Raw genomic sequence first — 12,776 nt, forward strand, 5'->3', positions numbered from 1 at the left:
TATATATATATATATATATATATATATATATATATATATATCAATCTTAAGTCAGGATGAAAACATGAGGCCAGATATCTATCTGATATTTTTAAAACTTGATATACCAAAGTTTATAAGGAGCAAAAGTTCGTTTGAATCATACCATTCAGACGATTTTCTCCTAACAATATTACCACATGTCTATCATGATACACTTCATAATCAGCTTCTAATGCAACACATTCCATGACAAACACAAAAACACTAGTACAAATTAAGGACCAAACCTTCAATTAGTGTATATAAAACGAACAAGAAAAAAACTTTAAGAAGAATAATTAGTCTTGCTACCAGTTTTTTGCTTTAAGTATTTTCCTTTTGCTACCATGCCAGTTGAAAACAAAAGCCAGCAGATCGAAGAAACTAAGTAAGTTTTACCGCTAAAAGTAATAGCACAACCAGATAGCCAAAACAACGACGAAGTTTGCCCATCTTGATGGTCTACTCCGGAAATCAACGCCCTGATTTGTTGAAGTACTGTATTCTAACTCTGATAAAGCACCACCTGTATAATTGGGGTTCGATCCATACAAAGCTTGAACTCCTTCAACATCATCAACCTGTAAATCAACCTTCTTTTCTCTAGGCCTCAAATTCGGGTACATCACAGCCTCTTTCACCGTACTATGCCCTAACCCTAGCAAATGCCCGATCTCATGAGTCGCCACCGACTCCAAATCGACAGCCACCGGAGATTTCTCCAACCTAAAGTCCACCGCCCAAGTCTCCGCCACATCAAGGTGGAGCCTCCCTGTCTCCGGCGAAAACGAGTGAGCTAAAATACCAAGCACGCCGTCGAAAGGCTCTCCGTCACCGTGATCCCCGGCGTAAAACCCTATTTTGATATCCGAGAAGCCGTAGTCTTCCGTCTCAGAGAAGCTCACCGGAATAACCGACCCCCAACGATCAAAAGAACGTTTAAATGCGTCTCGGATATCGGACGAGCTCAAGTAACTAATCATGTTCTCTGGAGAGAAAGCGTAGGTGAGTTTCATGGGTATCGTGCGTGGCACCCACCGAGGTTTTCCGGGGAAATACACGTAATGTTTCATGCCATGCAAGCAGCTGGTACTTGAGTTCATGTCCGGTGGTGGTGCGCCACATCTCGGCGCTGCAATAATCTCAGAGATTCCAGTGTTTTTGGTGGCTGTTCTAGTAGGTAAACATGGCGGGAAGTTGAGGAAGAAGATAAAGAGGGAGAGAGAGCAACTGAATAACCGAAACATGGCAGTTGTAGGAGTATAAAGTGTTTGGAGGATCGGAAGGACTTAGCTAGCTTTAATATGAAGGATATGGATAGTTTGGGTACAACTTAAGATTTGTTAATTCTGATAGTGAAACACATATTTTGCTTAATCGTGGCAAGCCATTTCAGTTCTCAATAAACTTCTCAGAGGCAAGGTTGGTCATGATTATGATGTGAGAATCAATTTTCCCATGAGTATAGATCATGATCATGGTGTGTCAATCTTTTTTGTATGATCATGAGTCAATGACATTGTATATGATCAAACTATGAAATGTGTTACTATGTTGCTAGCTCGAAGAAACCTTGATTCACATAGATAATTTTGGTTTTCACTTAATGATGTACACAAAAATAAGTGGATATATATGTGAGCTTTGATGGACATGGTTTCAGGTATGAAGGGTGACAGCTTCTCTACCGAGTTTGGTAATGTGTGGTAGGGTAAAAAGCTAGAACAATTATGATCACCATTTTAGGCGTGTGGATGACTCATTAGTTCTACCCTTCTGAGAAAGCATTTCTGAAGCTACGTACTTCCTAAGATTTGGAATTAAAGTGGACTCAATATTCGGGCTCTTCGAAAGTCACAAACAACTACCATATTATGCCACTACAGAAGACTGTTGCTTGCTGACTACTTTCTATGCAGACCCAACTTTGTGTCTGTTCTTTGGATACATAGGTCATGTACATTCGTAATTTTCAAGAGATTTGGGTACCAACTTCTGCTGAACTCCAACTGCTGGTAGCTGGTAGTTATCTTCTGCCGGAAGTTGTTCCCTTAAACATCAGAAGATGGATTTGATACAGAGCTCTATCAAAACTCAGAAGCACTTCGATCTGTTGTTGGATAATACTTGAAAGCACTTCTTCAAGCTAGTGCTCTATAAAAATGTATATTACACGCTAACTTCACAGTAAATGCATATGCATTAGATTTAACTAGTTGAATGTAATATACAATCTTAACCAGTTAGTTGTAATAGAAAGGCATATGCAGAGGGTGGAATATTGAAGGCCGCGTCTGCAGCCACCAAAACCTAAGCGAACTTGTGCGCACCAAAACCCTAAACTTCCTTCCTCCTCCCTGCAATTGTGGCTAATGGCTGCGTCTCACCAAAGCCTCTCCCTCACGAACTCTATCTCCATCTCGGAATCCATCTTTTCTCTACCAAGACACATCATGATGACATCCTCATCCTCCCTGGGTGCGCAACGTAGGGTTGCTCAATCCTATTTGGTTACGAAGCCTCTCAATCCTAGACGATCTTCTTTGGCCGACCTGAAAAAGCTTTGCATGCAATAGAATTTGGGTGCTTGAATTCCAGATCCAAGAGCGTCTAAAGCCGAAGCCAAACGAGGAACAAAAGCCAAGTTTTGAGATAGTGCCTAAACATCCTAATACTAGCTCTAAGGTAAAGAGGTATTTTAATTGGTTTGTCTAATTAGATCTTTGCCTATAATCTATTTGTTATGGTTATACACTTGCTTTTTTAATAAGTGAGCATGCATGACTGTATGTAATGAGGGTTCTACCCTTCGCTCATCAGATTTTCTTTTCCCTCTCTACATACACAAGGCATAGAAACGATTTCCAATGTAACCTCAAGCTTGAGGTTAATGAAATCATTTTGATTTAATTCAAAAAAAAAAATCAGAGATTGGAATCAATTGTGTATTCCAAACAAAAAAAAAAAATTAGGTTTAACACGTACTACATAGTTAATCATTTCTTTTTTAAAAAAAGTTAGGAGAGTTGAGAATTGAAGGCCCACCTTATTTTTATTGAAATTTATTGGGCTTGGTTTTCATAGTTGAAACTTGAAATACCTTTTTCTTTGATCTGATTTGAACATTCGACCAGCATGAGGAGGTTTATAAAACCTCTTTAGCAATTTACGACAGATCATCTTTGCTTTAAGTAAGCAACATACTTCAAATATTTTATTAATTAACTGCATGAGTATGCTTAAGATCTCTTCCAATTAGTGGTGGGCCCGGGACGAGTTCGGGATTAAAATCTCAAAACGTTAGGCCCGTCTCGTCCCGTCTTTATACAACGGGACAGGACACGGGACGGATAATTTAAGTCCCATTTAGACCCATCCTGTCCTGTTATTTTAATAATTGATTATTTATTGATTAAGATGTGATTTGAGCCTTTCATTTAAGTGTTTTCATCTTAACTCTTTGTTTCTTTAAGTTAATTGACTGTCTCAAATTCACTAACAATGATGTTTAATACTTTAATTTGTTAATTGTTGTAGACTCTTTTCTTCCACCGTAGTAGTGATGACATGTTTAGAGAAAGTAAACAGTATAAACTCTCTTATTACACCATTTTGTACTTGAAAATACGTTACAAGTACTTGTTAATACTTAATAGAGTAAATAACATTATAAAACTATGGAACTCTTTCTTTTACTTACAAGTTTATTTTCAACTTTTTTTATCTGGGACTGGGCCCGTCCCGTCCCAACCGGGATAGGGCCCGGGTGGGATGAAATCTAAAAATGGCAAATCCCGTCTTGTCCCGTTTTCAATGTCCGGGACGGGCCGTGGGATTACCTCTATCCCGTCCCATCCCGTCCCATGCCCAGCCCTACTTCCAATCGTGATCGTCAATACATCCTAATTTGATAGGGTTAGGTGAAGAAAACCAAGATCCTAAAACAATTGATCGTTAGTTCGTTAAATAGTATAGTTATTAAGAATAAAGTGTAGAGACAAAGAGATCTAGTAAGAGAATAGAGAATCATCATCCTATTCATTGATAGAAGCCTTTTATATAAGGAATTAGATGAAATACTAATACGGTAATGATGAAGAATACATAGTCTTATTCTAATTACATATCATGATGACATAAGACCAAGGCACACATGAAATATCTTAGAACACTCCCCCTTTTGCTGTGCGCCGGTATGCCGGTGGTGCTAATATATCGTCTCGTTAAAAACCTCGTCAAGGAACAAAAACCCTGTGGGAGAAAAACTAAACCTTGATCGTAGGAGAAAAAGAGTACAACGCATCCTTCACATTTGATAGTGACATGTATATACTAGACTCCCCTTGAAGTTCACATTTCCCCCTGATCTTTACATCAATCATAGGGTTTTTCTTGATTTTTACTAATCACGGAAATTTCAATAATTTAGCATGGCATTGGGTAATGGTTAACTATATCATGCCGTATTGTCTTTAAACAAGATCTTTTACACTTAGATCTTGAGGAGAAGGCCGCTTGTGAACTCAAAACATAAGTTCGTGCAGAAAATCAGATTTCCGTGCAGCATGACCTTCAGTTAATAGAACAGCCGTAACTTTCTCTAAGAAATACATATGAATGAACCGTAAACAGTTTAGGAAACTAGACTCATTTAGCATTCCAACCATATATTACACACATTCTGGTTCATCAGGAGGTGTTCACAAAGTCCCATCGAAGTTGACTATTTTGCTAAAATCAGATTCTCAGACAGATTCGTCCTACTTTACGAAAATCGCCATAACTCACTAAATATGATAGGTATGATCAAATGGTTGGTGTCCTTGGAAAGTAGACACATAGACTTTTCCAATGGTACCAATTTCACCATTTTTCAGTGAGTGAGATTTCATGTAGATCCCGTGGAAGTTGACTTACGAAACTTGGCAGATTCTGATTTCGCTTTTAATGTGTCTTTCTTATGTAGGGATACAATAAGCCTCATTCTTTCATACCATTAAGTATTGAAAAAGGAGTTATTGCCATTATACTGCATTGTGTGGGCGCATAACTACACTTAACTTTACAACTTTTCATAGCGAATGAGATGTTAAGTCTTTCTTATTGTGTTGAATACATTGATGTATCTTATATTGATGCATCTTATTGTATTTAGATGAGAATTCCATCTCTTAACACATATTTGTCATTTTTCTTTAGACAAAACAACGAATCTCTCTTTAGAGCAAAGATTTTGACTAATCATGGGAGTATATGTAAACCTCACTAGTTATAAAGCGCCTAAGCCAATTGATGGATATTCATCATCAATACAGTCATCGAGTGCCTTATCGAGATCGTGTTTTCCTAAGATCTTTTTCATTCTAACTTCGGATGTTGATACATATTGGCATCTCTTGATCTGATCCATCAAGAGTCCATGTAAATCCGGAATGAACACGCAAAGGCATAATTCACCATATCCTTTCCAAATTAAGTAGAGTCCATGTGCGTTTCAATATCTTTAGCAAACGCGTGCTCTTATGGTCTGGAGTCACTTGATTCGGATGAATGAAGTTCGTTTAAGACCTTCATGTATACCTCTGATCCTATAGAGATGTTATTATGACCACATTTATAGGCTGCATGTTCAGTTATTCGGAAACTACCAAACTGACAAAGTAGTGGAGTTCAATGACATCCATTACGAGAGCATATCTCATCGTAGTCGATCCTAGTGCGTGTTAATGAGAGACCTTGCGCCATAGGTGAGTGTAAGCTCTTGTTCTCACTACGCTATCTAACAATGGCATATTTGATAGGGTTTAGCTTGTGGTGTCGGCATCACATGCCCAAAGACCTATCTCTTTGTTAATGCTAGATCACATCTTTCCATTAGGTCAATCAACTAAGTTGATATCTATCAACGAAAGGTGGTTCGATAGTAGACTCATTATCCCACGTCCTCATGTACACTAATGTAATACTTGTAGAGATCTCTATATGGATTGGATTTGACATTGAGGCGTCCCCCAACGATAATCACAATTAGACTTTATGAGACTGATTTGAGTATCACTGATCAATGAATCATGTTGTGCCAAGCTCACTTTCTTCCTAGTGCAAGAAAGTATTGAACCTAAGGGCCTCACTTATTCTGGGGAGCCACACGACCTTGTGACAACAATTTTGCCCCTATATGGCATCACCATATAACCATCCATGGTGATGGCGTTAAGACCAACTCCTTTTGGTCGCGCCATATCCTCTTGATAGGACATCAATCCTTGCAGACATAATTGTAGCATGTGATCTCGTCACTTTAACACTTTAACCATTTGGGATCAAGATGAGACTTAGTGGGGACAAACCACGATAATTCACGTCATTTCACTTGAACACTTGTATTCTTATCTCCCCTAACGGCGAGAATTTTGTCTCATCAAAGTGACAATCCGCAATTTAGCGGTGATTGAGGTCACCTGACAAGGTTTCTACATAAGCAGATTATAGGTGGAGGTTCATATCCAACCTAAACTTATTTATCTCAAATGACCCATCATTGTGCGCAGTGACATTGCGATTTGGCACCTAGAAATAACATCTAGCCGAGGATTAGAGATCCGTTTCAATCCTGCTGAGCTCAAGGATTGCAATTTCGTGTCGATCCTCGTACATATTCATGAGCTGTAGTACAAAAAATATTCAATGATGGTGGGTCGTAGATGAATAGTAAACCTGCATGCAAATATTGCATAGCCCCAAGACGCAATAGAAAGATTGATGCGCATCAATAATGTTTGAGCGATAAGCTAAAGTTGCTTGGTTGTGGCCTCGGTGAGACCATACTGCGTGTAAACATGGGGTACAAGACACTTCAACTTATATCCCAATAAACTTCTTTAAAGAATGGGTAGTGAACCTATAGAAGCATATGCAACATAAGCAGTAGATAATAGTGTAACACGTGATCGGTGTGTTAACACTTCAACCAACACCATAAAGCATAAAAAGGCGTCCGCAAGTTGGTTATATCTATCTACATAGTTTGCTGTAAGAATAAACTATTCTCTTTTCTATCGTTTAGCGTTGGAGGGTCTCGCTCCTAATTTCGCTAAAGAATAGACTTTCAAAACGAGCAATGAGCATTGCATGAGGCCAATGAGACATCGAGGGAAGGCTGGTGCACCTCAATTGCTTGAGGAATTGACCGGACGGCCTCTGGGAAGTTGGAGCCGTGTTCGGGTGACGTCAATGTCCCCAGGTGCCGTCATTTACAACCATAGCGTCACCATCATGCTTTATGGAGAAGCTAGATCCTGAATGTCTTCGTTTTGAGCGGAAGAATGGATGTCCATGAGAAGTTCTCAAAATTTGGACCATTATATCTCTTCCAAGATGACTGATTCCAAGATGACCGATTTGGTCAAACCAAAGCCTATATGAGTCGGTGTCCCAAATATCATGTTTGGCGACAACATGTGATTCGATATTCGAATCATAGTGACATACAGTCCACTAGATTGACTCATAAACTTCTCTAAGATACATTTCAGTTCGCATTCATGAGAAGATATACACAAAAGAACTCTTGTTAATTCTCATAATGTGTTTTCAAATGAAAACTATTAATAGGAATGTCTTTAAAGCTCAACATGGTTCAGTTGCCTCTCAATGCATAGAGGGCATCTGTGATGTTGATCATGGTGCTATGAGGCATCAAGATTAAAGCTAAACCACGTCCCTGAATAACCAATATGATTCAATCATTGTAGTCACAGAAGATTTACAGGACACAAAATCCAGAGATAATTGCCAGTTCCTTAGAATGTTGTGAATAGTTACACTATCTGCAAAGCACTCAATGTTTCTATGAGACAAATCTACAAAATGTAGTCGATAAGAGAGTAAATAGTTTCACTTGAATCATGTAGAAGGATTGAAAGAAGCTACAAAAAGCTGCAATCCTGAGAGTGCATAAAAATTTCCGAGCAGAATGACCTTTAAGTACTAAAACAGCCATAACTTCTTTGTTAAAATAGATATCGACGAACCGTAAAAAGTTATAAAAATTATACTCGTAGAGCTTTCCAATGATATAAAACTCACTGTCTGGTTCGTCTGAAGCTGTTCAAAAATCTCAAACGAGGTTGACTATCCAGAAGGGACATATTACTGTTTTTCGCAGATTTGGCATGAGCAAGGCTTTGAAGTTTGCAGATGGCATGTGGGCATAAGCCAAAGCCAAAATGACGTGTATATGATCAAAATCAAGTCCTTTCGGTCTTTCCAAGGTCGTAAACTCCATGACTAGTTAGCGAAAGCTCCCTGACATGAACATAAACTAACTTAGAGGACCTAGAGGATTCGATTATGATGATTGTCCGATTTTGATAAGTCTTCAACGTCTTTTGCAAGATGACTATTGGTTAATAGCGTAGGTGGAAACCAAGATCAAAAGCTTTCGGTAACTCTAGGTCAGTATGATTAGGCATGTCCGTGGAGGGTCGATAGTACGAGGCACACTTGAAACCACTATCTCCTTAATTTTAGACAATTTTAAGACATCACACTGAGCTTGGATGAGCTTGGATGAGACTAGTTGAACAATTGATGGTGGAAAATCCACTATAGGGTAGAAGACTTAACCGGAAACACGTTGGCGATCCTCCTTGAGGATGCAAGGCCGTGCGTCATCTTCACTTGGAAGAGACCAAAACGGCACAATCTAACCATGTAGATTGTAAATATGCCATGCTTCTAAGGACGATGTAAAAATGTACATCTTGTTTGTAAATCAATACGAACCATAAGAGGAGAATAGTTTCATAACTTCGAAAAAATTCTCAAGGCATTCATTATTGCTAATGTGAGTATATATCAAGGTTTCGAATAAACAAAGGACATCGATACGACGTCATATTACATTTAGCTTGGAAAGAAAATCAAAGTCGATCTAGCCGATGATGTTAAAGTCAGGGGTAGCTAGAGCTGGATCCAAATCTTTGAAATCCACGATCATGAGGATGACGTTCTTGTCCTCATATTGATTTTCCGTACCTTTTTGTATGCATTCATGATTTGAGGATGAGCTCGACAACTCTTCAACCAGTGATCTGGAGATCCACAGCGGTTGCATTGTCATGAGCTGGCATGAGTTGTTTTGACATATTGGTGTCTTGACCGGGAGTGTCGCCATTAGGGCCGGCGACACCTCCCATTCTTTTCTGGACATCGGCACGGCGTTTTCTGCCTTTGTCGTGACACATATTGTTGTCCCCACATTAAAAGACAATCCCAAATATGTTTATCGTATTAGCGTATATACAGTTCTCGTTTGCAATTGTATGACCAAAATCAAGTCTTGTTGGTAATTCCAAATCAACTTGGAGGGCCTAGAAAACTTGATGATGATCGAATCCGCTAAAGATTATGGATCAGGATGCCACAGAATATCATCGATGATATGTAGTCAATTAAAGTGGTAAGCAATCCACTTGACTTAGTAACTCAACAAATTGAGTTAGATGGACGTTTTAAGAAACGCTCCATAAGTGCATTTCACAGTACTTTGTGGTCATTACTTTTTGCACATACTGTCGTTGAAGGTTGTTGCATGTCGATGTGGCGCCTCAAAACTTTGAGCGCGAGAGATGTGAAATCTCGGCATCTAAGCTTGTTAGCCTGAGGGCCAAAACATGTGGTTTAATCTATTCCAATTAAGGGGTCCACATGTCACATCCCGACCCTTATATTTTTTACCTTATTTACTAGCTTGGTTATAATAAGAATTTTACCGTCTCCGTCATCGAGGTAATAGTTTAATTGGTCCCTAGAGGGGTTTCGGGGACGGTTATGTGCGGAGGATTATTCGTAGGAGGAAATTACGGCGACGGTAAAAATGGTAAATTTTAGCTAGTAAAAGGTAATTTTTATTCGGGTATTATTTTTTCGGGGTGTTTTATTTTGGATTTGGGTTGTATAAGAGTGTTGGACCGGGCCAAGAGGTGGTCAAAGCCCAGCCCTCTCTTTTCCCTTTCTCTTCTCTCCCTCCCGGCCTCATCCCCGAGCTCTCCCGACCCGGAAACTTTCCGGCCGCCGTCCGCCGCCGTCAGGCCGAGATAGGAGGCGTGCTTGGTGTCGATTTGAAGCTTGGAGCATCCTCAACAAGTTTAGATAGGTGGCAACCCGTGTCGCGCCACCGTGAAGGAGAAATCTTGCCGAAAAGCCGCTGCTGTGCGTGGCGGGGTTTTCACCGGAAAATCCCTTTTCCGGCCACCATAGCCGGAGCTGTTGGTATCATTTGGACGCTCTCTCTTCCAGCAGCAAACCCCTAAAAGGATTCATCCTAACTCGAGCTAGGTAAGGAGAATCGGGTGTTTGAATTTCCTAGGGTTTTCTTGATTTGTTTGGTTTCGATTACCCTATTTAAGCTTGAAATTGGACTTAGTGATTGTTATGAAAGTTGTTTGGGATGATAAGAAGATTATGCTGTCAAATTTTCATAGAATTTGGAGCTCGCTGAAATCGGCCTCCGGCCGCCGCTGCCGGCGGAGCTGCCGTCGGCGCCAGAGCTGTTTGGGAGATTTTTAATATTGTTAAATTTGGAATATTAAGGGGAGTTTATTGAAGTGAGTTATGGAGTTTTTGGATGAGTTTTGGATAGGTTTATGAATTTCCGAAGTGTGGTATTTTTTGCGGTTAAATAATGTAGAATCCGGCCGTAGGATTTAAGTCGTATTTTGGGGGAGGTTGTATTTATGGCTGCGGTATGTTCGGTGAAGGTTGAGCCATTTTGAGTTAAGAATGGCGTAGATGGGCAATGATGGGTGTGTGGAAGGCTCACGTTTAATTTTGCCCATTTTGTTTAATTATTGGATTTTTAGTGGGAAATTAATATTATATTTGGAACAGGACGTGAGGAGGCTCGAGCAGACGAGGCCTTAGATCGACATCAGGCTTAGGCCAAATTTGTGAGTGGACGTTTATTTTAAATAAATGCATGCTATAGTTCATGGTTGAACAATAAATGTTGCGGAATATTTTGACGTCATTTTAATTTGACGATTTTTATTTCTCTTGGAGAGTTACCGAAAATGGGATTTTCGGTGGATATAAATATGTATTTATGAGAAGAGTATGTATATAAATGTTAGATAGCCATATGTGTCTGTCCACCTTAATGGCGTAGCATATAGCCGTATTATGGTGTGACGTGAGCGTTGGACGTGAGCGTAGTAACCCTATATGAGTGTTTAATTCACATAGGGGTATGGACACATATTTATACACCCGTCTGTCCACCTTAATAGCGTAGTGTAGCACCGCATTAAGGCGTGACGTGAGCGTTGGACGCGAGCGTAGTAGCCCTATATAGACCCATGAATTTATATAGGGAGTATGGACGTATGTAAATACATACATATATTATAGAGTCTGAGAGGCTCAATATTTTATGAGATAAAAGTTTTATCGCTTGCGACATGCATTCGATTTTTTCCTTAGAAATGGATTTGGGGAAACATAAATATTTTTCTTATTAATTTATTTTTGTCCACTCACTCTAACGTTATTAAATGTTTTTCCCCTGGGCCCTTTGTTTTAAAATGCCCAGTCTGCAGAGTTCGGGTTGGATCTAGTAGGAGACGAGGCATAGTCACCCGTTTTTCCGCCAGTTTTCCTCAGTAGGTTACCTGTTCAACCTACTCGTGTTTTCTTGCTTCCGCTAGAGTCTAGTAGCTCTGGATACTTTGGGATTGTTGTATATTATTTCGGTGGTGTGCTCGGCCTGTTGATTTGATGTTTAGAATCTCTGAAGGATAATGTATGCTTTTATTAGCTGGATATTTATGTGAAGTTTGGGCGTGTTGTAGTAAGAGTGAAAATTTGAAATTTTCGAGTTAGGGTTGTCCATTTTTAAGGGAGGTTTTACCAATCTTTTCGGTAAAATTTTCCTTCAAGGTGGTCCCCGCACGACTTACTCCGGGTTTCAAGGTGAAATTTGGGGCGGGTCGTGTCACCACAGATACCTAGCAAAGAGCGAAGATTCACCTTAGGCATTGAGTATGTCAAAACTCAAATGAGCAGAATGTTACATTGTTCTTGCATACAAAACCAAGCAGTTATGAGACTCAATAGAGGTCACAAACTATTTTTTTAATGGTTTTTCCTACGGATTGATCACATACAATCCGAAAAAGCCACGAATTGATCAAACACAATTCGGGGAAAGGCCTCGGATTGATCAAACACAATTCGGAGAAAGGTCGGGGTTGATCATACACAACCTTAACAAATAAACAAGAGTGATCAAACACACTCTTGACCCGCGAATAAAATTCCGAGATTTTTACCTGCACGCACAAAATCCCAAGCATAGAATGGAGATAGAGAATGGAGGAAAAGATTTTATCCTCTCCGAGTTATTGAATTTGGAAAAGTTTAGGGTTTCAAAACATACATTTCGAAACTTCAAACACTTGAAGAAGTCGAAAATTGTAGTCAGAGGAAACCAAGGGATTGGCAGCTGGTGATGTCGGACGGCGGCCCGAAAAACAGGTTACGGCGGCGGTCGGACGTAGGACCTGAAAAACGTTTCTTTAGGGTTTCGAAAAACAAATGGTATGTCACATCCCGACTCTTAAATTTTTACCTTATTTACTAGCTTGATTATAATAAGAATTTTACCGTATCCGTCAATGAAGTTATAGTTTAATTGGTCCCTCGAGGGGTTTTGGGGGACGATTATTTCGGAGAGTTATTCGTAGGAGAAAATT

At 39.6% G+C, this 12,776-nt stretch overlaps 1 protein-coding gene across 1 annotated transcript; it reads right to left on the bottom strand.

Moving 5' to 3' along the window:
- Positions 1-422: 422 nt before the first annotated feature.
- On the bottom strand, positions 423-1,276 carry LOC101309684 (metalloendoproteinase 1-like). The gene has a single exon (XM_004308435.1). It carries the CDS (start codon positions 1,266-1,268, stop codon positions 423-425), a length of 846 nt encoding a protein of 281 aa, XP_004308483.1. The 5' UTR covers positions 1,269-1,276.
- Between the last annotated feature and the right edge of the window lie 11,500 nt (positions 1,277-12,776).

Source organism: Fragaria vesca, linkage group LG7 (genome assembly GCF_000184155.1).
Source record: "Fragaria vesca subsp. vesca linkage group LG7, FraVesHawaii_1.0, whole genome shotgun sequence".
In the NCBI taxonomy this organism is placed as follows: domain Eukaryota; kingdom Viridiplantae; phylum Streptophyta; class Magnoliopsida; order Rosales; family Rosaceae; genus Fragaria; species Fragaria vesca.

Coding starts and splice junctions, on each gene's coding strand:
- LOC101309684 (XM_004308435.1), bottom strand. CDS start 1,268: ATGTTTCGGTTATTCAGTTGCTCTCTCTCCCTCTTTATCTTCTTCCTC.